At 35.5% G+C, this 26,888-nt stretch overlaps 1 protein-coding gene across 3 annotated transcripts in view; it reads right to left on the bottom strand.

Moving 5' to 3' along the window:
* The window catches only part of LOC100914422 (solute carrier family 22 member 5), a 70,834-nt gene extending 44,607 nt beyond the window's left edge, over window positions 1–26,227 (bottom strand). Inside the window, exon 1 of one of the 3 annotated variants that reach the window (XM_031953100.1) lies at window positions 25,496–26,227. In XM_031953100.1, the coding sequence (XP_031808960.1) occupies window positions 25,496–25,888 (393 nt within the window). In that variant the 5' untranslated portion in view covers window positions 25,889–26,227. The remainder of the gene's footprint in view (window positions 1–25,495) is intronic. The other 2 variants (XM_031953101.1, XM_023503864.2) reach the window with 2 other exon arrangements.
* Window positions 26,228–26,888: the final 661 nt, after the last annotated feature.

The raw sequence follows: 26,888 nt of genomic DNA, 5'->3' as shown, positions 1-26,888 counted from the left end.
GGCAAATGGAGTTAAGTGATTTGTCCAGGGTCATACAGCTAGCAAATGTCTGAGGTCACACTTGAATTCAGGTTTTCCTGATCCAAGATTCAGCAGTCTATCAATTGAGCCATCTTGCTGCCCCTAGACCTGTCTGTAGACACAAACTCAACACTCAAAAGAATTAGTCTATGTTCTCAACATTTAATGTAGAAACCTCTAGATAGACTTTAACTACAGTTATTATCATTAGTGATTTCAAAAGCTTAGAGACTTATCACTGTCTCGGTCAGCAAATAACCTTATGGTGAAGTGTTCCCTGAGCATAGCATATATCCCAACCTGGATTATCAAAAGTAGTACAAAACATTTACAACACATTTATACTTTTCAAATTGAGCTTTTGAGGCATCAAACTCTCCAATCTTAGCCTTGACCCTGCAAGGAAAATTTTGGTCAGAATAAAAAGTCTAACAACAATATAGTGAGAAAGATAAGCAATGGCTTCTTCCATTGCATCTTTTTGTCTGATTTCTGAGTCAGTTGGTTGGTGCTCCACAGCTACAGAACACCTCTATAGCCCAGAGTCAATTAGGAGATACTCAGGGTTTTATTAGGAGGTGAGAAGTAGGCTTGATCATTGCTATTCATAATTTGTAATTCTCTCTTTGAAAAGTGACTGTTCATTTTCTTTGGCCATTATCTATTGAGAAATGGCTCTGATTCTTATAAATTTGAATCAGTTCCTTATATTTCTGGGAAATGAGACCCTTATCAGAGAAACTTGCTTGACTTCCCATTTTAGATGCATTATTTTTTTGTGTGCACTAATTTCAATTTTATATAGTCAAAACTGTCTGTTTTGTCTTCTGTAATTTTCCCTATCCCTCATCTGACCATAAATTCTTTTTTTACCCATAGATCTAAAAGCTTATAATTTCCTTCCTTCTTTAATTTATCTAACATGTATCCATTTGTATCTTCTCTTTAGCTACTTTTTATGACTTCATTAATGATTTGAAGAGGGAGATAGGCTTCTTCTAAAATTAGCCCAAATTGTGGAACTATGCTCAAAAAGTTATCAAACTGTGCATACCCTTTGATCCAGCAGTGCTACCACTGGGCTTATATCCCAAAGAGATCATAAAGAAGGGAAAGGGACCTGTATGTGCATGAATGTTTGTGGCAGCCCTGTTTGTAGTGGCCAGAACCTGGAAACTGAATGGATGCTCATTAATTGGAGAATGGCTGAATAAATTATGGTATATGAATATTATGAAATATTATTGTTATGTAAGAAATGACCAGCAGGATGATTTCAGAGAGGCCTGGAGAGACTTACAGGAACTGATACTGAGTGAAATGAGCACAACAATATTATATGATGACCAATTCTGATGGACTTGGCCATCCTCAGCAATGAGATGAACCAAATCAGTTCCAATGGAGCAGTAATGAACTGAACCAGCTACGCCCAGCGAAAGAACTCTGGGAGACGACTAAGAACCATTACATTGAATTCCCAATCCCTATATTTTTGCCCATCTGCATTTTTGATTTCCTTCACAGGCTAATTGTGCAATATTTCAGAGTCCAATTCTTTTTGTACAGCAAAATAATGCTTTGGTCATGTATATTTATTGTATAATATACATCTATTGGTCATCCTGCCATCTGGGGGAGGGAGTAGGGGGAAGGAGGGGAACAACTGGAACAAGAGGTTTGGCAAATGTCAATGCTGTAAAGTTACCCATACATATAATCTGTAAATAAAAGACTATTAAAATAAAAATTAAAAAAAAATTAGTCCAAATTGTCCACTTACTGTTTTGTTAATTTGGACAACAGACACACACACAACATTTTTTGGGGGGAAGAATGAGGCAACTGAGGTTAAAAGACTTGTCCAGAGTCACATAAATAATCAAAGGTCAAGAATCTGAGACCAGATTTTGATTCAGCTTGTTTAGGGCAGTACAGACGTCCACTGTGCCACCTCATTGCTCCCAACAATTTACATTTTTGCAAATACCTATCTACACACAGCTAAATATAATATCACCTGATTTTATAATATTACTTAATTATAGCCATCACATTTTTTCCTCTTGGGAAATTTGTGTTCCCCCCTTTCCATCTATCTCTTTCCCTCCTTTTAAAAATTTACATTAGTCATTGATTTGTTAATTTTAATGGTCTTTAAAAAATTTGCTAAAAATTAACAAATTTAGCAAACCTGTAGGATAGAAAATGAACCCACATAAATCATCAGCATTTCTATAAGTTACCACCAGAGTCCAGTAGCAAGAAATAGAGAAATCCCAATTAAAATGACTGTAGATAATATAAAATATTTGGGAGTCTACCTACCAAGACAAAGACAGAAATTATGTGAACATAACTATAAAACCTATTTTACACAAATAAAGTTAGATCTAAACAACTGGAGAAATATCAAATGCTCATGGGTAGGTTGAGCTAATATAATAAAAAATGACAATTCTATCTAAAATTAATCTACTTATTCAGTGGCATACCAATCAAACTGTCAAGAAATTACTTTATAGAACTAGAAAAATAATAACAAAATTCATCTGGAAGAACAAAAGGTCAAGGATTTTAAGAATTAATGAAAAAAAATGTAAAGGAAGGTGGCCTAGCCTGCCAGACCTAAAATTATATTATAAAGCAGCAGTCATCAAAACCATTTGGTACTGGCTAAGAAACAGAGTAGTGGGTCAGTGGAATAGATTAGGTTCACAAGAGACAATTGTCAATGACTGTAGTAATCTAGTGTTTAATAAACTCAAAGACTCCAGCTTCTGGGAAGAGAACTCATTATGTGACAAAAATTTCTGGGGAAATTGGAAAATACTATGTCAGAAACTAGGCCACTGACCAATATCTAATACCCTATTTCAAGATAAGGTTGAAATGGGTTTAAGACTTAGACATAATAGGTGATACTATAAGTAAATAAATAAAGCAAGGGATAGTCTATGGGTCAGATATGTGGAGAAGGGAAGAATTTATGGCCAAAGAAGAACTAGAGAACATTATGAAATGCAAAACGGAAAATTTTGATTTCATTAAATTAAAAAAGTTTTGTACAAACAAAAACAATTCAGCCAATATTAGAAGGAAAGCAAAAAACTAGGGAAAAAAATTTATATCCAGTGTTTCTGATAAAAGCCTCATTTCTAAAACATAGAGACAAAATGATTCAAATTTCTAAGAATACAGGCCATTTGCCAATACCTGATAAATTTTCAGAAGATGAAATTAAGGCCATTTCTAATCATATGAAAATATTTTCAAAACTACTTTTGATTAGAGAAATGCAAATTAAGATCCTTTGAAGTACCATTTCACACCTCTTAGATTGGCTAAGATGACTGGAAATAATAATGATAAATGTTAGAGGGAATGTGAGAAAACTGGAACACTAATTGCCTTGTTAGTGGTTTTGTGAACTGATTCAATCATTCTGGAAAGCAATTTAGAACTCTGCTAAAAGAGCTATCAAACTTTGCATATCTTTGATCCAGTTATGTCTTTACCCCAAAGAGATCATAAAGGAGGGAAAAAGGATCCACTTGTGCAAAAATGTTTGTAGCAGTCTTTTATGTAGTAGCAAGGAACTAAAAAATGAGTGAATGCCCATCATCTGAAGAATGGCTGAATAAATTATGGTATATGAATGTAATGGAATATTATTGTTCTTTAAGAAATTATGAGCAGGCTGATTTCAGAAAAGCCTGGAAAGACTTACATGAGCTGATGCTAAGTAAAGTGAGTAGAACTAAGATAATGTTATACACAGCAACAGCAAAACCATATGATGATCAATTGTTATGGGCTTGATTCTTTTCAACAATAACGTGATTCAAGGCAATTCTTATAGACTTGTGATGTTAAGAACAATCCATATCCAGATAGAGAACAATGGAGACTGAATATGGATCAAAGCATAGTATTTTCACCTTTTTATTGTTGTTTGTTGGCTTGTTTTTTTCTTTTACCTTTTGGTCTGATTTTTCTTTTTAATTTTATATTGAAATTTTTTTATTTTATTTGTTTATTAATATTTTGATTACTTTTTCTTTTTCTACTTTTCTTTAAGGTTTATTCCTGTTTTCCCCCAATGTCATTAAAATGCACATATTTCACTTTTTATAAACTTACTCTAAGTCTCCTTGACACAAATCCAAAAGTGAATCTTCACTTATAACTAAGAAAAACAGTTAAGCAAAAACAATCATTACTAGCAAAACATTCCCTTCTGCTCACAGAAAAGAGGTGGGCAAGCAAATTGTTAAGGCAGACTTTTATATATGATCAGATTTCACTATATTAAAGTTTATGCTTGTTTTCTTTGTCACAAAAGAGTTCAGTCTGGAAGGGTGAAAATTCTTTTTATAGAAATGAGTGACGAATACAAAATACAAGAAAATTACCCTATATTTAATTAATGTATGAAACATTCTGTCTTGGTAGCCTTCTACTTCTGTCAAAAGCCCATGGGTATATTCTGTGATCTGTTCTTTGGGATTATCATGACTTTTAAAAATTATTCTGTTTGACTTTCCTTTACTGATCTTTTCATTTACATTGGTTTACTAACTGTACATATTGTTCCCATGATACTGCTTACTGTCATCAATTAATAAAGGTCTTCTCATATTGTTCTGCATTTTTATATTCATAATTTGTTTATTAATATTTTGATTACTTTTTCTTTTCCTACTTTCCTTTAAGGTTAATTCCTGTTTTCCCCCCAGTGTCATTAACATGCACATATTTAATTTTTCTCTCATTAGGAAAAAATTAGGATCATGATTAGGAACTTAAAATGGTAGCAAAACAAAGTTAAAATGCTCTGCAGCAAAAATGAGTCAACATCTTCATTTCACTTACAATACTGCCATAAAATGATCTGAATTGAGTAATTCAATATCTTACTGAAACGGGCAACAAATTCCCTTTGAATAGACTACACAGTCATTTATTGTTTCTTAAATTTTAATAAACTAGGATTGAACTAAAAAAAAGCAAATTGGAATTAACATGTCTGGAGAAAACAAAATGGAAAAAAGAAATATACTTTTTAAAATTTAATTTCTTTCATAACAACAGTCACATATGCAAAAATTACAAATAGAAAATGACAAATAGAATGAGCAAATAGAAAATGATATAACATTTACATACTATTTCAGAAATAATTTAGCAAAATTAGAATTAAATAAGACTATAATTACAAAAGGAAATGAACAAAATTTGAAGATTAAACTATAAATACCACAAATCAAAATCTTTGAAATATGGCCAAATTTGTTCTCAAATAATGTTCTTTTGGTTCTGCTCATTTTACTCTTCATTATGTCATGCAAGTCTTTCTACATTTTTTCCTAAAAATCAATGCGCTCATCTTTTCTTACAGCAGAGTAGTATTCCATCACAATCATATACTACAATTTGTTTAAACATTTAGTCATTCCCTAATGGACATTTATTTTTATTTTACCTTTTTTATTTTTTTTAATTAAAAAAAATTTTTTTTGCCACCACAGAAAGAGTTGCTATAAACATTTTATAATATATAGGTACTTTTCCCTTTTCCTTGATCACCTAGGAAAATAGACCTAATAGCAGTATTGCAGGGTCAAAGGGTATACACAATTTGATACTATTTTACCAAAAATTCCAGATTGCTCTCCAAAATGGTTGTTTTAACAGCAATAATGTCCCTATTTTTCTACATCTCTTCCAATATTTGTTATTTACCCTTCTATCACTTTAGCGAATGTAATAGGTCTTAAAATTGTTTTACTTTTCATTTTTTAATTAATAAGTGATTTAGATTATTTTTTCTATGTACATTTCTATGTATACATTTTCTATGTATATTTTCTATGTAGTTTTGATTTCTTCTTTGAAAAACTTCCTGTTCATATACTTTGACCATATATATCAAGTTGGGAATTCTTATAAATTTGACAAAGTTCTCTATATATTTGAGATATGAGATCTTTACCTGAAAAACTGTCTATAAAAATTTCTCCCATTTTCTCCTTTTCTTCTTGGCTACATTGGTTTTATTTGTACAAAATCTTCTGAATTCAGTGTAACCAAAATTATCCATTGTACATCTCATAAAACTTTTTTATTCATAAATTCTCCTATCCATAAATCTGAAAAGGTAATATGAGGCAAAAGGTATACTTATTGCTATTTTATACTGTAGTTATTTTAAATGGGATATCTCTTACTAATTCATGCAGGCCTTTGCTGGTGATACATAGAAATGCTGCTAATTTATGTGGATTTATTTTATATCTTGCTACTTTGCTAAAATTATTCATTGGTTCAACTAAGATTTAGTTAAAACTCTAATATTTTTCAAATATGTCATCATAATTGTCTGCAAAAAGATAGCTTATTACTTCATTTCCAATTCTGATTCCTTCAATTCCTTTTTCTTTTCTTATTGCTACTGCTAGCATTTCAAATAAAAAACTGAATAATATTGGTAATAATGGATGTCTTTGATACCCATTCCTGACATTGGAAAGATTTCTAGCTTATTCTCAGTATAAATAATGCTTCTTATCATTTTAAGGAAAAATCCACTTACACTTATACTTCCAAGTGTTTTTAATAGGCATGAGTACTGCATTTTATCAAAAGTTTTTACTGAATCTATTGATATAATCATATGATTGTTATTTTTGTCTTTGATGTAATCAATTATATTAATCAATTTCCTTATGTTAAACCATCCCTGCATTCCTATATAAAATCCACTTGATCAGCATGTATAATCTTTGTGATATATTATTGCAGTTTCCTGGATAGTATTTTATTTAGGATTTTTGCATCTATATTCCCTAATGCTCTTGGTATATAATTTTCTTTCTTTGTTTTTGCCCTTCCTGGTTTTGATATCAGCACCATATTTGTTTTATAAAAGAAGTTTGGTAGAATTCCTTCTTTGTCTGTTATTCCAAGTAACTAATTTAATATTAAAATTACTTGATCTCTAAATGTTTGGTAGAACTTACTGGTAAATCCATCTTGTTCTGATGTTTTTTTCTTAGGAAATTAATTTATGGTCTTTTTCAATTTTCTTTTCTAAAATAGTTTTATTTAGGTATTCTCTATTAATCTAGGCAAGTTTTTAAAAGTATTCTTCCATTTCATTTAAATTGTTACATTTATTAGCATGTAATTTACCAAAATAATTCCTGAGAATTACTTCAATTTCATCCTCATTAATGGTATATTTGCTCTTTTCATTTTTGATACAAGCAATTTGTTTTCTTTTTTTAAAAAAATCATATTAACCAATGCTTTATCTATTTTATTGTTTTTTCCCAACATAAAACTAACTCCTATTTTTATTTCTTAACTCATTCTTTTTGCACTTTCAATTTTATACTGTCTCCTTTAATTTTTAGAATTTCTGATATAGTGTTTAATTGTGGATTTTAAATGTTTTTCTAGTTTTTTGAATTGCATAACCAACTCATTGGTTTGCTTTTTTCTCTATTTTATTGATATAAGTATTTAGAAATATAGTTTTCCTCTGATTACTGCTTTTGTTGCATTCTATAAGTTTTGGCATGCTGTCTCATTATTTCCATTTTCTTTAATAAAATGATTATTTTTATGACTTGCTCTTTAATACACTCATTCCTTAAGATTACGTCATTTTGTCTCCAATGAATTTTTAATTTGTGTTTCCATGATCCCTTGTTAAATATTACTAATATTGCATTATTCTATGAAAAGAATGCATTTAATATTTCTGCTTCTCTGCATTTAACGATATACTTCTCATCTCTAATACATAGTTAGCTTTTGTAAAGGTACCATAAACTACTGAGAAAAAGGCTTATTCTTGTTTATTCTCATTCAATTCTCTTCAGATATCTATCATATCTAGCTTATTTAAGATTCTATTCATTTCCCTGATTTCTTCCTTATTTTTTGCTTAGATTTATCTAGGTCTGATTGGGGGAGGTTAAAGTACCCCACTGTTATAGTTCTGCCATCTATTTCCACCTGTAATTCATTTAGATTTTCTTTAAAACTTTTAATGTTATATCATTTGGCATATATAGATTTAGTTTTGATATTACTTCATTACCCATGGTACCCCATCATGTCGTAGTTTCTTTGTTCATCTTTTTAAATTAAGTCTATACTAGCTTTAATTATGATATCACAGTTGCTACCTCTGCATTTTTTACATCAGTAGAAGCATAATAAATTTTACTTTACTCCTTTATTTTCACTCTACCTTTATCTCCTTTTTAAGTATGCTTCTTATTTTTTTTAATTAAAGCTTTTTAGTTTTCACAAGATATGCATGGATAATTTTTCAACATTAACCCTTGCAAAATGTTGTGCTCCAATTTTTGCCCCCCTTCTCCTCATCCCTCCCCTAGAGAGCAAGTAATTCAATATATATTTAACATGGTAAAAATATATGTTAAATCCAATGTATGCATACATATTTATACAATACTCTTGCTGCACAAGAAAAATCAAATCAAAAAGGGAAAAATGAGAAAGAAAATAAAATGCAAGCAAACAATTACAAAAGGAGTGAAAATACTATAATGTGATCCACACTTAGTTCCCACAATCCTTTCTCTGGGAGTAGATGGCTCTCTTCATCACAACACCATTCGAAGTGGCCAGAATCTTCTCGTTGTTGACAAGAGCCACATCCATCAGAATTGATCATCATATAGTATTGTTGTTGCTATGTACAATGATCTCCTGGTTCTGCTCATTTCACTTAGCATCAGTTCATGTAAGTCTCTCTTGGCCTCTCTGAAATCATGCTGCTGAACATTTCTTACAGAACAGTAATATTCCATAACATTTATATACCATAACTTGTTCAGCCATTCTCTAATAGGCATCCACTCAGTTTCTAATTTCATGACACTACAAAAAGGGTTGTCACAAACATTTTTGCACATGTGGGTCTCTTACTCTCCTTTAATATCTTTTTGGGATATAAGCCCAGTAGAAACACTGTTAGATCAAAGGGTATGCACAGTTTGATAGCCCTTTGGGCATAGTTCCAAATTGCTCACCAGAATGGTTGGATCATTCCACAATTCCACCAACAATGTATTAGTGTCCCACTTTTCCCAATCATCTCCAGCATTTATCATTATCTTTTCCTGTCATCTTAGCCATTCTAAGAGGTGTGTAGTGATACCTCAGAGTTGTCTTAATTTGTATTTCTCTGACCAATAATGATTTAGAGCACCTTTTCATATGACTAGAAATGATTTCAATTTCTTCATCTGAAAACTGTCTGTTCATATTGTTTGACTATTTAACAATTGGAGAATGTCTTGAATTCTTATAAATTTGAGTCAATTCTCTAGATATTTTGGAAATGAGGCCTTATCAGAACCCTTGAATATAAAAATATTTTCCCAGTTTATTGTTTCCTTTCTGATCTTGTCTATATTAGTTTTGTTTGTACAAAACCTTTTTTAACTTAATGTAATAAAAATGATCAATTTTGTGTTCAATAATGAGATCTAGTTCTTCTTGGGTTACAAATTCCTGCCTTCTCCACAGATCTGAGAGATAAACTATCCTATGTTCTTCTAATTTGCTTATAATATCACTTTTTATGTATAAATCATTAACCCATTTTGATCTTATCTTGGTATATAGTGTTAGGTGTGGATCAATGCCTAGTTTCTGCCATACTTGTTTCCAATTTTCCCAGCAGTTTTTTGTTAAATAGTGAGTTCTTATCCCCAAAGCTGGGGTCTTTGGGTTTGTTAAACACTAGATTACTATAGACATTGACTAATTTGTCCTGTCAACCTAACCTATTCCACTGATCGACTACTCTGTTTCTTAGCCAGTACCAAATGGTTTTGATGATTGTTGCTTTATAATATAGTTTTAGGTCTGGCACAGCTAGACCACCTTCATTGGCATCTTTTTCTTGAATTCCCTTGAAATTCTTGACCTTTTGTTCTTCCAGATGAATTATTATTATTTTTCTAGATCTGTAATTTCTTGGGAGTTTGATTGGTATGGCACTAAATAAGTAAACTAATTTAGGTAGTATTGTCATATTTATTATATTTGCTTGGTTTACCAATGAGCACTTGATAGTTTTCCAATTGATTAGATATGACTTTATTTGTGTGGAAAGTGTTTTATAGTTGTGTTCATATAGTTCTTGACTTGGCAGATAGACTCCCAAATATTTTATATTATCATTATTTATCTTAAATGGAATTTCTCTTTGTATCTCTTGCTGCTGGATTTTGTTAGTAAATATATAAAAATGCTGATGATTTATGTGGATTTATTTTGTATCCTGCAACTTTGCTAAAGTTGTGAAATGTTTCTCTTAGTTTTTTTAGTTGATTTTCTAGGGTTCTCTAAGTATACTGTCATATCATCGAGAGTGATAATTTGCTTTCCTCGTTACCTACTCTGATTCCTTTAATCTCCTTTTCTTTTCTTATTTCCAAAGCTAACATTTCTAAGATAATACTGAATAGTAATGGTGATAATGGGCAACCTTGTTTCACCCCTGATCTTATTGGGAATAGTTCTTGTTTGTCCCCATAACATATGATAGCTTGCTGATGGTTTTAGATAAATGCTACTGATCATTTTAAGGCAAAGTCCATTTATCCCTATACTCTCTAGTGTTTTTAATAGGAATGGATGTTGGATTTTATCAAATATTTTTTCTGCATATATTGAGATAATCATATGGTTTTTGTTAGTTTGATTATTGATATAATCAATTATGCTAATAGTTTTCCTAATATTGAACCAGCCCTATATTCCTGATATAAATACTACTCAGTTGTAGTTATTATCTTGGGTATGACTTTCTTTGCTAATATTTTGTTTAAGATTTCTGCATTAATATTCATTAGGGGAAATTGGTCTATAATTTTCTTTTTTTGTTTTCACCCTGCCTGGTTTAGGTATCAGCACCATATCTGTGTCATAAAGGAATTTGGTAGGACTTTCTTTCCTTATTGTTTCAAATAGTTTATATAACATTGGAATTAATTGTTCTTTAATTGTTTGGTAGAATTCACATGTAAATCCTTCTGGACCTGGAGATTTTTTCTTAGGGAGTTGATTAATAGCTTGTTCTATTTCTTTTTCTAAGATGGGTCTATTTAAACAATTTATTTCCTCTTCTGTTAATCTGGGAAATCTATATTTTTATAGGCATTCCTCCATTTCACTTAGATTTTGTTCTTTCCTTTTTCTAATCAAATTAACTAAAGGCTTATCTATTTTGTTGGTTTTTTCATAAAACCAACTCAGTTTTATTTATTAATTCAACAGTTTTCTTACTTTCAGTTTTATTAATCTCTCCTTTTATTTTCAGAATTTCAAGTTTGGTATTTATTTGGAGGTTTTAAATTTTTTTTCTAGCTTTAAAATTTTTTTTATTATAGCTTTTTATTTACAAGATATATGCATGGGTAATTTTTCAGCATTGACAAGTGTAAAACCTTTTGTTCCAATTTTACCCCTCCTTCCTTCCACCCCCTCCCCTAGATGGCAGGTAGACTAATACATGTTAAATATGTTAAAGTATATGTTAAATACAATATATGTATACATGTCTATACAGTTGTTTTGCTGTACAAGAAGAATCGGACTTTGAAATAATGTACAATTAACCTGTGAAGGAAATCAAAAATGCAGGTGGGATTGGGAATCCTATATAGAATTTCCCATTTCCCAGAGTTCTTTCACTGGATGTAGCTGGTTCTATTCATTACTGCACTATTGGAACTGATTTGGTTCATCTCATTGTTGAAGAGCCACATCCATCAGAATTGATCATCATATAATATTGTTGTTAAAGTATATAATGATCTCTTGGTCCTGCTCATTTCACTCAGCATCAGTTCATGTAAGTCTCTCCAGGCCTTTCTGAAATCATCCTGCTGGTCATTTTTTACAGAACAATAATATTCCATAACATTCACATACCACAATTTATTCAGCTATTCTCCAATTGATGGGCATCCATCAGTTTCCAGTTCCTGGTCACTACAAAGAGGGCTGCCACAAACATTCTTGCACATACAGGTCCCATTCCGTTCTTTAAGATCTCTTTGGGATATAAGCCCAGTAGTAATAGTGTCTAGCTTTTTTTTTTTTTTTTTTTTTTTTTAGTTGCAAGCCCAATTCAATGATCTTCTCTTTCTCTACTTTATCAAAGTATATCTAGAAATATAAAATTTCCCCTAATAACTGCTTTGGCTGCATCACACAAATTATGTTTTCTCATTATTGTCATCTTCTTGGATAAAATTATTGATTGTGTCTATGATTTATTGTTTCACCCATTCATTCTTTAGGATTAGATTATTTAGTTTCCAATTAATTTTTGGTCTATTTTCCCATGGCCTTTTATTGCATGTAATTTTTATTGTATCATGATCTGAAAAAAATGCATTTGCTCTTTCTGCCTTTCTGCCTTTAATTTTGAGGTCTTTATGCCCTAATATATGATCAATTTTTGTATAGGTTCCATGAACCACCAAGAAAAAAGTGTATTCCTTTCTGTCTCCATTCAATTTTCTCCAAAGATCTATCATACCTAACTTTTCTAAAATTCTATTTTCCTCCTTAACTTCTTTCTTATTTGTGCTTTGATTTATCTTATTCTGAGAGAGCAAGGTTGAGATCTCCCACTGGTATAGTTTTGCTATCTACTTCTTCTTGCAGCTCTCTCAACTTCTCTTCTATAAATTTGGACACTATATCATTTGGTACATATATGTTTAGTATTGATATTACTTCATTATCTATGGTATCCTTTAGTAAAATATAATTTCCTTCCTTATCTCTTTTAATTAGATCTATTTTTGTTTTTGCTTGATCTGAGATCAGGATCACTACCCCTACTTTTTTTTTTTTTTACTTCACCTGAAGCATAATAGATTCTGCTCCAGTCCTTTACCTTTACTCTCAATATATCATTCTGCTTTATATGTGTTTCTTTTAAACAGCATATTGTAGGATTCTGGCTTTTAATCCATTTTGCTATCTGCTTCCGTTTTATAGGAGAGTTCATCCCATTCACATTTACAGTTGAAATGACTAATTCTGTATTTCCCACCATCTTATTTACCCCAAGTTATGCTTTCCCCTCTCCCCAGTATTTTGCTTCTAACCATCACCTCCCTCAACCACTCTCCCCCTTTATAGCTCCTGCCCCTTTCTTATATCTTTCCCCTACTACTTCTATTTTCCCTTCTATTAGTTTCCCTCTTTCCTTTACCCTTTCCTCTCTCACTTCCCTATAAGATGAGACAATTTTCTTTGTGAAACCAAATATATCTAATATTCTCTCTTTAAGCCAACTCTGATAAAAGTAAGATTCACACACACTCCCTTTCCCTCAATTATAATAGGTCTTTTTTGCCTCTTCATGAGATGTAATTTTCCCTCATTTTATCTCCATTTTCCTCTTTTTCTAGTACAATCCCTTTTCTACCTCTAATTTCTCTTTTATATTATCACAGTAAAATAAAATAATACCTGCATTCTCTAGAATACCCATAACAGAGATATAGTTCTCAAGAGTTCTTTCCTCTTTACCTTTTTATGCTTCTCTTGAGTTCTGTATTTGGAGATCAAATTTTTTGTTCAGTTCTGATCTTTTCATCTGTATTACTGAATGTCCATCTTCTTCTCTGAAAGATAATGCTAAATTTAACTGGACAGTTGGTTCTTGGCTGCATTCCAAGTTCCTTTGCCTTTCAGAATATCAAATTCAAGGCCCTTCAATCCTTTAAGCTGGAAGCTGCTAGATCCTGGGTAATCTTGATTGTGGCTCCTTGATAATTGAATTGTTTCTTCCTGGCTCCTTGCAATATTATTTCCTTGGTCCAATAATTCTGAAATTTAGCTACAATATTCCTTGGAGTTTTCCTTTCGGGGTCTCTTTCAGGAGGTGATCGGTGAATTCTTTCAATGGATATTATGCCTTCTGATTCTAGGACACCAGGGAAGTTTTTCTTGATGATTTCCTGAAATATAATGTCTAGACTCTTTTTTTCATTATGGTTTTCAGGAAGACCAATAATCCTTAAATTGTCTCTTCTAGATCTATTTTCCAGGTCACTTGTTTTTCCAATGAGGTATTTTACATTTTCTTCTATTTTTTTCTTTTTCTTTGGTCTTGATTGATTCTTGATGTCTCATTGAATCATTCATTTCCATTTGTTCAGTTCTAATTTTTAGTCAATTATTTCCTTCAGTTACCTTTTTAGTTCTTTTTATATTTGGTCAATTGAATTTTTAAATGAGTTGTTTTGTTCTATGGATTCCCCCCCCCCCCATTTCACAAATTCTGTTTTTATGGAGTTGTTTTCTTTTTCTATTTTGTCAAATCTATTTTGTAAGGAGTTATATGTTTTTCTATTTTGCTAAATTTATTTTGTAAGGCATTTTCTTCACAAAATTTCTGTTTCCCTTTCCAAATCCTCTTTCCCCATTTTTCTCATTTCCTTTCCCCATTTTTCTTCTAGCTTTCTTTTAAGGTGCTTTTTGAATTCTTTCAAGAGAGCCTTGTGAGATGGGGACCAATTTATATCACCCTTTGGGAGCTTCATCTGGAGACAATCTGCTTTTAGTGTCCTCTCCGTTTGAAATCTGTTCTCTTTCTCCACAAAAACTATTTTTGCTTTTTCAGAGTTATTTTTGCTTGTTGTTGTTGTTGTTGTTTTAAAAGCTGAGGTTTGCTTTAGGGCAAAGGAGAGCTTGTCCAAGCTTCTTCTATAACAACAGTGGCTGTGCTGGGTCAGTGCTGACTAACTTCTGATGCTACGTGGGCATGGTCAGGTCCTGATATTCTGGTGTCTATGGGCTCATTATTTGCTTTATGTATTTGTGTTGGTTGTCTCACAGTTAATCTGCTGATCTACTGGCTTGCAATCAGGACAGAGTAGCCAACACTGCTGTAGATTCCTCCTGGTAGATTCCCTGGCCCAAGGACCCACACTGCCCTGGGACTCTGCACTGCCTGCACTTGGCCAGCTTCCCTCTGTGCCCAATTGAAACAGATTTTTTCTGATCTTCCAAATTATCTTCTGCTGGAAATTTGTTATACCCCAAATATTTGTGGGTTCTGTCACTCCAAAACCAATCTAGAAGCTTAATTTGCTGTTAATTTGAGGGGAAAGCTCAGAAAAAACGTGTCTCCTCTCTGCCATCTTGGCTCTGCTTAAATGTGTTTCTTCTAAATTCTGGCTTTTAATCCATTTTTGTTATCTGTTTTCATTTTATGGGTGAATTCATCCCATTCACATTCACAGTTATAATGACTAGTTTTGCATTTCCCTCCATCCTACTTTTCCTCCCTGTTTAATATTCTCCCTCTTTTTTTATCCTATTCCTTCTCAAATCCTAATTTACTTCTATTGCCTCCCTAATCCTCTCCCCTTCTACAAATCTTTCTCTTATCCTCTTCCCTTATTTTTCTATTCCTTAATTTACTACATTTCTAAGAGTTCTTCCCTTATCCTCCTATTTCTTGATCTGCACACCCTTCTAAGAATCTGTCCAATCCCAACACCCTATTGCTATTTTGCAAGTTAAAAAGACTTTTATGCCCTTTTAGATGTTATTCCCTTTGTAACCCAGTTCTGATAAAAATAAGCATCTAACAGTACTAGTTATCCATTCCCTTCTGCCTCCCATGTAACAGTTCTTTCATTTATACCTTGTTTATATGAGATAATTTCTCCATTTTACTTCTCCCTCTCCAATTTTATTTTTGAGGATCATCCTATCATATTCAACTCAAACCCAAATCTTCCATCTATGTATACTCTTTCAAACTGCCCAAGTAATGATAACATTCTTAAGAGTCAAAGAGAATATTGTCTCAAATATGTAACAATTTGACCTTACTAAGTCTCTTATAATTGGTCTTTAATGTTACCTTCTTATGTTTCTACTGATTTTTGTAGGTCAAATTTTTCTTCAGTTCTGGTCTTTTCCTCAGAAATATCTGAAAATCATTTAATTCATTACATCTTAATCTTTTTCTTTCTTCTTCATTTCTAATCAATTCTTCCTCCTCCTCCTCCTCTTTCTTTTTCCTATGCAGAATTATACTTACCTTTGTTGGGCAAATTTTTCTTGGTGCAAATCCAGCTTCTTTATTCTATGGAATACAATATTCCATGCCTTTCAGTCTTTTAATAGAGAAGTTGCTAAATCTGTGTTATCCTGCCTGGAGCTCTGCAGCTTGTAGTTACTTGTAGTATTTTCTTCTTAACCTGTGAGTTTTGAAACTTATCTGTCAGTTTTCATCTTTGTATCTCTTTTGACTGGTGATTGATGGATTTTTTTTTCAATTTCTATTTTACTCTAATTCTAAATCTTTCAGGCAATTTTCCTTAATTTCTTGAAGTACAGTGTTAACTTTTTTTTTTTTTTTATCATAACTTTCAGGTAGTCCAGAAGTTCTTATACTATCTCTCCTTGATCTGTTCTCCGGATTAGTTGTTCTTCTAATGAGAATGTTTCATATTCTTTTTAATTTTTTGATTTTATTATTTCTTGCTGTCTTATGAAGTCAATAGCTTCCTCTTGCCCAATTCTAATTTTTAATGAGTTATCTTATAAGTTTAATTTTTTTTTCAATTGGTTGACCTTTTTGTTCATAATTTTCTTACATTACTCTTATTTTTCCTCTATTTTTTTCCTCAACTTCTCTTATTTGATTTTTAAAATTCTTTTTAAGGTCTTCTACAAACTCTTTTTGGGGTTAATGACCATTTTACCTTTTTCTTTGAAGAAATAGCTGTTTTAACTTCACTCTGTTGTGCTATGTTTGAACCCACATCTTCTATATCACCACAGTAGTCATTTATGGTTCTTATTACAGATCTCTCTTTACTTTTGTGTATTTGCATTCCAACCTAATACAATGTTTCTCTTGTTTCTTTGGTGAGATTTGCCATTACAAATTCCAGTTTTTAAATTTTGCTCATCTTTTTTTTTTTTTTTTTTTTTTTTTTGGTGCAGACCATAAAATCTGCTCTCATAATTCTTATTTCTCTTTTAAAAACTAGAGAGGAGTGGCATCTTATCAAATGTTGGGTCATTTTCCTTTGTTTTGAAATATTTATTCCTAGATGCCTGAATCCACTTATTAGATTTTTCCTTGTAAATTTATCTGCTTTTGTTCAAAAGGTCTTTGAGTTTTCTTCTTGAGATCTTTGGGAATTGCAGTCTGTTTCTCTTCCCCTTCTCCAACCAGTTCCCCATTTTCTCCTATTCACTTCCTGGCTCTCTTTTCTCTGATGATTTCCTTGGGAGCTGAATTTCAAAAGTGTATCAGTCTCCTCCCATGTGAGGCAATTCACTAATATACCAGTCTAAAGTTCTACCAACCAAGTGACTTTTGGGTAGTCAGAACTGGCCCCAGCAGGATGCTGAGCACTTTCCTTCAGTCTTAGTGGAGAGCCCAAAGCTATACCCTGCTGTTCCGTGCCATATCTTTTGTTCCTTAACCCCATTCAGAGGACTACCACTCTGGTGGCTACTGGGTTAATTTTTTGTAATTTATATCTCTGTGGCTCTGGGAGGAAGGGATGGAGGTAGGACATGATTTGAACTCTGTATACAGCCCAAATAGCTATTCCATCCCTTTTGAAGCACTGAGATAGTATTGGCTATTTTGTCTCACAAAATATCCTTGATCTAGAGTGCTACAGAGGCATACTGTCTATCTGTCCTGGCCAGAATGAACTTCCACAGGCTAGGTTTGCCATAGCACCTGAATGGAGCCAGAAGCTACACAGCACTGGAAAGAGGAATGGGAGATCAGGTATGCAATTGGGTTTTGTTTTGACCTCATGTGACTTAGTTGGCGCAGTCTCACTACTCAATGTGGGGTGTGGGCATGGAGTTCTAAGTAAGCTTAGTCTAGATATCAGTTCATGGGTTTTATTTCTTTCATTTGGATTCCAAATGCCCTAAATTACAAAGACAAGTGAGATTTTCTTCATCTTTGGTTCATAATTTCTGTTCTGGAGAAGTTTCAATTTCTCTGATATAGGGAAATCAGAAAATGTCTAGTCTTCCATTTTGTTTATAATGTGACCCGTCTTATTTTTCTTGTTGCTATTTCTAGAAGTTTTGTTTCTTTTTGGTTTTCCTAAAGTTGCTGTTACAGAGATTAATAGAAGCTGATACCCCAACTCATTCTCATCCTCTAATCCCTCTGAAGTCCCCAACTGGGTCTATTCTTAAATCCTCCCACCTAAAGTAAGACAGTGATATTATAGAACTGTATTTAAAAAACACACAAACTCCACACTGACTTAATTCATTTATTGTTTTTGAACATGTAATATTCATTCAGTTCACTCAGAACTATGTTCTCATAAACACTAGGTAACCAGAAGGAGAGATCTCTTATGTTTTGAGTGTCTTGTCTAGGGCTATAAGTAGGAGGGAAGGGAAGGGAAATTAGCATTTCTATAGTGCCTCCAATGTGCCAGGCATTAAGTGCTTCACAACAACCTTGTGAGGTAGAAGCTATTATTTTACAATTGAGGAAACTTAAGACAAACAGATCAAATGCCTTGCCCACCCTCTTAGCACAGCCAATAAGTGTCTGAAGTCACCCTTCCTGTCTCCAAGTCTGGTGGCTGACACACTGTGCAATCCAGCCTCAAAAAGGTAAAACTCCTTATCTCCCTTCCATGCTGCTCTCTATATCCAAACACTCCTTCCACCACTACAAGAATCCTCCCCCAAAGGATTCAAGAACTGCCAACTCAATGACTTTCCTACTCTTCTCTCACTGTCATCCAAGTAGATTTGAATTTCCATCACGCTGTGAGGAAATCTTAGATCTGACTTAGAGACAGCACAAGAAGTGGACCAGCTCCCAGCCTAGCTGTCTGGTAAATATTCAAGTAGTTGTCACTTAATAGTCATTTCTTATAACAGGATTTGATTATTACTGGTTTGAATCAGACTTTGAAAAACTTCCATAGGTATGCATGCATTTTAATTAGTTGCTAAGTAACAAAGATGACTGCCTTCTTCTTCATTTATAAAGGAAGAATATGAGGTCCTGACAGATGAAACAGGAGAGTGAGAAGGAAGGAGGTGTCAGAGGAGAAGAAAAGAGGAAAACAAGAAAACTTGTTCTTGGCAAAAACCATGAGCTCCATTTCTTCCCAGTCCCAGATCTCAATCTCCTTATTCTGACTTTGGATCCAGGACCTGAGCTCTGACTGAATGGAGTCCATCCTAATTTTTTCTCTAGTGTGCTTTTTAAAGGCTGGGGTCATAGATCATTTAATAGTATGAGGTGCATTTGAGGGATCTGTATGTAACAATTAGGCAATTTCTGTGACAATGACACAGATTCATCATCATAAACAAGTTAACAAAAGTCCCCAGATTCTTAGTCTAAGCTTCATTGTTCTATACCATGGTTCTAGCAAATCTGAATTCATATCAAGCAAATTCACTGGGATCAGTAAGCATCCATACAGAATAAGAGCATTCTGGTGTAATGAAGAGAATTATAGTTCAAGGGCATGATTAAAGGTAAGAGTAGATTAGATTAAGGTTCCTTTCAGTTTTAAATCTGGATACTATATTGTTCTTCATCTACAGGATACATTCTTCATATTGTCCCTCTGCAGTGGGAAGAGAAAGCTCTCCATTCTCTTTCCATGTGTGCTGTGTTGCCTGAATTAGGGAGATCATAAAGTATAGGGATGCCTTAGAACAAAGCCTCTCTTTTGTATAACACTAACTTGTCCATACTACACTAAGCCCACAGCCCTATCTAAATCAGTAGCATGTGCTAAGCCACATTTAGCCACAATCCATCTACTTTTACTTGCCTAAATACTATAAAAGGCAAAAGAAAAAATTCACTTTCCTTAGATCCATAATCCTTAAGACTCTTCAACCAGACCTTTGAGCATAGAGCATGGAGCAGTAAGGGTCCCCAGAGGGAACTGGGACACAATATTAGAGCTAGATGGAATCTGGTTCACCTGGTTCAGTGGACCTTTCATAGGACAGGGACTTTTTTGTATATTCCTAGAATATAATTTTCTGAAAAGCTGTTTTAATATATGTATTTTCAATAATACCAGACAGATTTTACAATGACCTTATCTGTCCTATTTTATATATTATTTAATTTAGATAAATCATTTTAGTAGTAAAAACAAATATACATTGTTCCCAGAAGACCCTTGTCTAAAGTAAAGTGAGCTTAACTATTCATTTTTTATCTTGGAAGGTAGGCTAGGCTAGGCCTTATAGGAATTAGGCACTAAATAGGTACCCAATGGTAGGATAAAGGGAAATATGGCAGCAACAAGATTTGGGTAGGGTAGCATGAGAAATAACTAAATGAAGACAAATGGAAAGAAAGAAGGCTCAGGTAGGGGCACACTTTAAGAAGGAAGAAGAAAGGAGTATGTAAGCACTATTCATCTGTAAAGCTAATGATTTACTAATGTTTGCCCATTAATGAGATGATTCAACATTAGGCATTCACATTAATTAATTTTGGCTAAAGGATGATAGGAATACATAATACTTAAGCAGTAAACCACTAACACCCTATCAGCTCTTGCATTTTACAGATGGAAAAACTGAGGCTAAGTAAGGAGATGTGAATCATCTCATAGATGAATTAATGGTAGAACTGAAACCTGGAACATCTAACCCCCAGGTTGCTACTTGGGTCACTACTTGAGATCAAAGAACATGATCCAGAACTGGTTTTGAGATTATACTCTGTCCAGAATTCAAAACCCTCCAGAGCTGACCTTAACCTACTTGACTCTCCCACAGAACTCCCCTTTGCACATCTCTTGTTTCTGTTGGTCTGCCTTATTCATCACAGGACACATCCTACTCCTTCTTAACTCCTAATTCTATGCCTTTATTTACATCTTCTTCTCTACCTACAATGTCTTTCTCAGATAACCTTTAACTGCCGAAATCCTCCTTTTCAAAGTCTCTCAGATGACAGCTCTATTTTAGAGGCCAGCAAATCTTCATCTTCCTAGCTAGAGTTGAGTTCTTCCTTTGTAAACTTTCCTAATAACTTTTTGTCACTTTTTAAAAGAGATTTGTGATTTCATTAGTCTTGGAAACTCCTGATGAGGAACTTTTTCTAACAATTTGGATAGGGACCTTTTCTGTTTCTTCTAATCTTTTGTCTAGAACTCTTGAGGGGCTGCCCCAGGGTCATACAGCCAGAATGGCAGAGGTGGACCTTGAATTCAGGGGCTTCCTGACTCCAAGGACACTCTCTGTCTATCACCCCAATGCTATTATATTTAACCTGATAGTTATATTTTAGGCTTATCCCTTACAACACCCCTGGTAGAAGGTAAACTCCTTGAGAACAGGAATTCAATTACTTTCATTTTAAAAAATCCTTTATAATATAGTACCCAGAACATGATACTTGCTCATTGTGGATTCACTGAAGAATTATTTTCATTGTTGAGCTGGGAAAACAGTTTAGTGATCTTGGCCAAGATAATATGTTAGTCAAATGATATATGGATAGCCCTCGACCAACTTTAAAACACTATATAAATGCTATCCATTATAAACAGTTTTGCAGGCTTTCAAGTGCGATAAAACAGTTATAACTAGGACATCAGGCATCATCTCTACACACATCTGGTAATGATTTCAGACTCTGAAGTCTGTGTTTTGTTCTGGTGTTCTCAGATTCCTTGCTCATTTGAATGAAAAAGGGAGATGATAATAAAAAGAGAGAAGGGAAGGCAGCTATAGACCAATCCTGAAACCAAACCATAAATTCTGATAAAGGCACAATTTACCTTAAACTACAGTGTTAGGGAAAAAAATGTTTCTGAAAAAAATGAAGCATAGTGAGATTAGGCATATGAGTTGCCCAACAGTAACAGTTTGTCACAGTGAAAAAAGAAATATAAAAAATCCAGGCCTAGAGATTCTCAAGCAAACTTAAGTAGGGATAACTTTGACAGCCTGAAAGTAGGGGAAAGGGCACATGGTTCTTGCTCCATTCCTGAGTTAGCATAAATCACTACTACCTTGTGTGTAAAAAGGTAAGGCTCAGGCTGCTGCTGATTAATTACTTCACCAGTGACAGAATAACAGCCCACTAATCTAGCATCAGAAAATCTAGTAAAGTCTGCCCTTGCTCTGAGCCTTCAGAAAGGCACTTTGAAGAAGAAAAAAGTGAAGCAAAACTGGCTTATCTGCTTTGTGTGGTGAAAGAAGCTAAAAAGCATCAGAATAAGAGAGAGAATCCCAGATAAAGGAAGGAACCGATGAGGGTCTGGTCCAATCCTTCTATCTGGCAAGGAATTCTTCCCTTTTTAAAATCCCTAATTCAGATATTGAATTACTACTAATAGTGAATATCTACTAATACCAAGATACCAAAAATAACTCTTTTCATTTATAAGCACCTCCAAATCCTACTTTCAAAGGAACCTTTCAGTTATTCAAATCACTTATTTCTATATGCCTCAGGCTAGTTTTAAATGTTTGTAATTATTCTTAAGGAGGATTACCCTAACTTCCATTAAAGAACTGAAACACCATTTTGGATTAAAAAAAAAAAAAAAAAAAAACTCTGGTAATGAGATACCTGTTCATATTGACTTATTATGTTCACCAACATAAACACATAAACTTTCTTTTGCCAAAATTCATAAGTTTCACTCTGGTAAAAACATAACAGGCCATTGCAAATTTTAAGACTTCAAGTACAGTCTTCACCCTTCTGTGAGATAATTATTATCCCTATTTTTACAGATGGTAAACTGAGGCTGTCTATTTTCTGCCATTTTTTCCACAGAACTATTTTACTTTTGCCACTAAGGAAAAGGAAACCACACACCAACTTTACTGTGAAGTATAGCTGAATGAGACACAAATGATGAGGTATAGATTTGGGGTACCTAAATGAAATTAGGGTTTAGTTAAGGTCTAGTGACATGTTTGGGGTACAGGGAGTCAAACAGAGCTCCCCTACAACCCCCTTGGATTCGGCACAAGGATACCGTGGTAATTAAGGTCTAGTAGCGGCTGGAGTTCCCAATAAAGGCATTTATCGGCCTGAAAGCTAGATTGATAAAAGAGGTTTTTTTGGGGTTTGGAAGCAAGGTTAAAGCATAGTTAAGGAAATAGGCGAAGGTAGAGATAAGGAGGGCACCGCACAGGGGGTCCAGTGGATAGAGAGTCCTGACATGGTTAGCATGTTTGGGACCTCTGCAAAGAGGGGGTCCCAACCTAGCTCTTTTATAATGGGAGATTTAGCTAGAGGGGCCTATGGGTGTAGCCCCAAAGTTGGTTCAGATCCAGATGGGGCCTGGGACAGGTACTGATCTTCTATCAGAATACAAAGGGACTAGGATTTGTGAGTTAAAGGGTAATTACATTAACTAGGGGGGGGTTGGGAATCACAAAGATAAGAATCTTTCCCGCATCAACAAAGACATACAACTCCACAACCCTGAAACCTGAAACCCTATGCTTATAGGGAAAGTAAGTTATGATGGACTTCTATAAAGCAAAAGATAATGTCCACAATAAGAATAACCAGCTCTTCCCTGTCCCCATGTTAAGATCTGATTAGTCATCAGTAATTGTGGTCAATTCAGGAAGAAGAAAAAACTGGTGTAGGCCAGAGCCCTGAAGTCTCCTAGGCTAAAAAGAATAGGGAGGGAGGAGAGGAACTTCTGGAGGATTGGTAGCCTCATTATTCCACATATTTCCTTGAGTGTTATGATGTTCACAATCCTTGTAGCCCCTTTGTCTCCTCTGGTACTATTGTTTACGCATGTATTATTCAAGTTTTTAAACAACTAATGCAGCAAAATTCTAAACACACTTTCATGAGATTCATGCCCAGGTTTTCTGATCACAATCTCTAGTGGTTTTTCCATTACACTATCCTACTCCTATGCAGGATTTAAAACTGGAAGGTTATTTTTTTTTAATTAAAAAAAAACTTTTTTTTAAAAACAGAGATGGAAACTGAAGTTCTAAGAAGTTGAGGAACTTGTCCAAGGTGACATGGGTAGTAAGTAGCAAAGCCAGGATTCAAGAACATGATCTCTGACTAAATCCAATGTTCTTTCCACTGGCCCATCCTCTTAAAAAAAAAAAAAAAAAAAAAAAGGTAAAACCAAAAATAGTTAAAACTAGAAGACAGCTTAGAGGTAACATAGTCTGATCTCATAACTTTCTCCATAATATAATTTGCCTTTTGTGAACATTGATATATTGATGAAGGAATAAAATTTAAAACTTTTTCATCATCATAAGATATGAACAACTGCCAAAGTTTATCTTATATTCTCAATTGATACTATGAAGCCCCTTTCAACCTGAACTAAGAATAAACCACATTTATACCATTTAGGTAGTTGAGTGCCAAGAATGAATTATTAGAGACAGATACATTTGCTTTCATTTAAAAATGAGGTTAACATTAGGCTATGGGTAAAGATGGGATGAGTTGCAGGGAAGCAGAAAATATCCCATGGATTTCCATCTCATTTATGCAAAGTTCTTCCATAAAAATGCAGAGGCAATCCCTTAAAACAAATGACCTGGAAAAATTTGTTGGAGGAGAGAGGGGGAAGGCTGGAGAAAAATGCCTCTGTGTGTTAGAGAGGAGACTCACTTTTCAAATGACTTGTTTATTATTTTCTTGTTATCAGTAAAAGTTACTGAAAATAAACAACATTTATTTAACACGTCTTGACATTGTATAAGAGAAAAAGCTGACGACAAAACACCTTTTTATATCTGACATTGCTACTATGTAACCATGAATAAGTTATTTCCTCTCTAAGAGCCTCAGTGTCCCCAACTGCAAAGAGAAACACAAGATTTGAGATCTTTTAGCATCACATTTATTCTAGCAGGTTTCTGAGAGTCCTTTTAATTCTAACCCTCTAGAAATGCTCTATTCCTTCCTGATAGGAAGTATGCCAATGTAGAGCAGTGGGGGGGGGGGGGGGGGAATAGATGGCTATCAGAGCTGTCTCCTAAAGAACTGAAGAATCTAAGAAAGAAAAAAATTGTGAATGTATTTAACCCGAATATTTTTTGAGGCTCCACTTTGAGTGTATGTGGAAGAGTGCATAACGGGAGAGGCTCAAAGTCAAACAGCTTTCAAGGGTCTTTTTAAATTATCACTAAAGCAACCAGTGAACCCAGCAGGCTTCCGTAAAAAGTTAGGGTTTACCCTTCTTTCGAACTTATCTTCTGCAGTGATGCTTTAGAGGGGCAGAGGCAGGATGAACGGCAGACACCAGCACACAGTGACGCCCTGCAGCGCAGAGCGAGGAGGGCTACAAGGAGCGCTCGCATTTACGCAGCAGACGCTGGCCGGGGGCCGCCCTGCGGACGGCTTTGTCCCCAGCGCCCCGCGCGGCCCCGGCCCGGCACCCACCTCGGTGACGATGGTGGACAGGTACGTGTCCTGGCTGTACTCCCAGCCGTCCAGACAGGGCTCCAGCTCCACCTGGCTCAGGTTCACGTCCCTGCCGGGCACCAGCCCCCGGGCCGAGAAACTGGTCAGCGCCGCGAGCTGGTAGCGCCGGCACTTGCTGGGCACCTCGCGGCCGTCCTGCAGGTGCCGCGGGACGCTCTGGTTTCTCCAGGCGCTGCTCAGGTTGGCCGAGGCGGGCACCCGGCACCGGTGCTCGGGGACCCCCGCCAGGAACACCACAGATATGCCGTTGAAACCATTGGGGATGATGCTGGCGCTGAGCAGGAAGAAGATGAGGCGCTGGAAGGGCCCCCACTCGCCCAGGAAGGCTGTCACCTCGTCGTAGTCCCGCATGGCGCGGGCGGCGCCGGGGCGATGGAAGGCGGCCCGGGCCCGGGGGGACGGGCGAGCGGAGGAGCAGCCGGAGTGCGCGTGCGCGGAGGGCCGGCCCGGCAGCCTGCTCGGCGCGACAGACTAAGCGCCCCCAGCCGAGTTCGCACCGGCCTTAACTAGCAGGGGAGGGGAAAGCGGGGCACAACTGAGGAGGAGGGGGCGGGGAGGCCGGGGCGGGCCGGGGGCGGGGCCACGGACCGTGCGCCTTCTCCTGCCGGGACTTGGGCGCGCACTTGCGGCTCCTGGCTAGGGCTCTGCAGGATCATGCCTTCCCCCTCCCCCCCTCCCCTCCCCCAACCCTCCCGCCCACCCCCGGCGCCCTCCCAGCTCGGGGAACGGCCTCCTTGTCCGAGCCTGGGGCGAGCCCCTGGGAGAGAGGGCTGCAATTGGCTCTTCCCAGAGAAGGCGGAGGGAGAGCGCGGGTCTCGTCGCGCTCCCGAAGCTCAGTTAAAGGGACCCCCTGCAGAGTTTTGGAAACCCTTTCCAGAGAAGGGGCTTGCTGAGCATGGCTCCGAACAGTGCGGACGCCGTCAGGCTTAGCGGCTAGGTCAGTTGTGCTGAGCTTTTTTCTTTTTTCGTTATTGTACGGGACGGCTTGCTCTTGGAAGAAGATACAATATGTAGAAATTGAGGAGTTGTAGAAATAAGTGTAAATAAAACGAAGTCAGAAACCAGACTCAGAAACTTCCACCTCTTGAGTACTGGGGGGCCCTTAAGTTTTCCGTCCTTACTTATTGACAAACTGAGGCCTGACCTTAATTTAGAAGGGCCCAAGTCATCCACTGAGTCCTTGGGCTACCTGTTCCGCCGGACTTCGGTGAATGGAAGAGAAAGGGAAGTTGCTGACTTAAGGAAGCTCTCCCTCACATACAATTCATACTCAAATAAAGACTTCTTATGGTGTATAAATACTCCGATCTACTTCAAAGGACTTAGGAAGGAAGATGCTATCCAACTTCAG

The sequence above is a fragment of the Sarcophilus harrisii genome, chromosome 2 (assembly GCF_902635505.1).
Source record: "Sarcophilus harrisii chromosome 2, mSarHar1.11, whole genome shotgun sequence".
Taxonomy (NCBI): Eukaryota; Metazoa; Chordata; class Mammalia; order Dasyuromorphia; family Dasyuridae; genus Sarcophilus; species Sarcophilus harrisii.
Note: the sequence above shows the minus strand (reverse complement) of the source record. Positions and strands in the feature narration are given on the sequence as shown.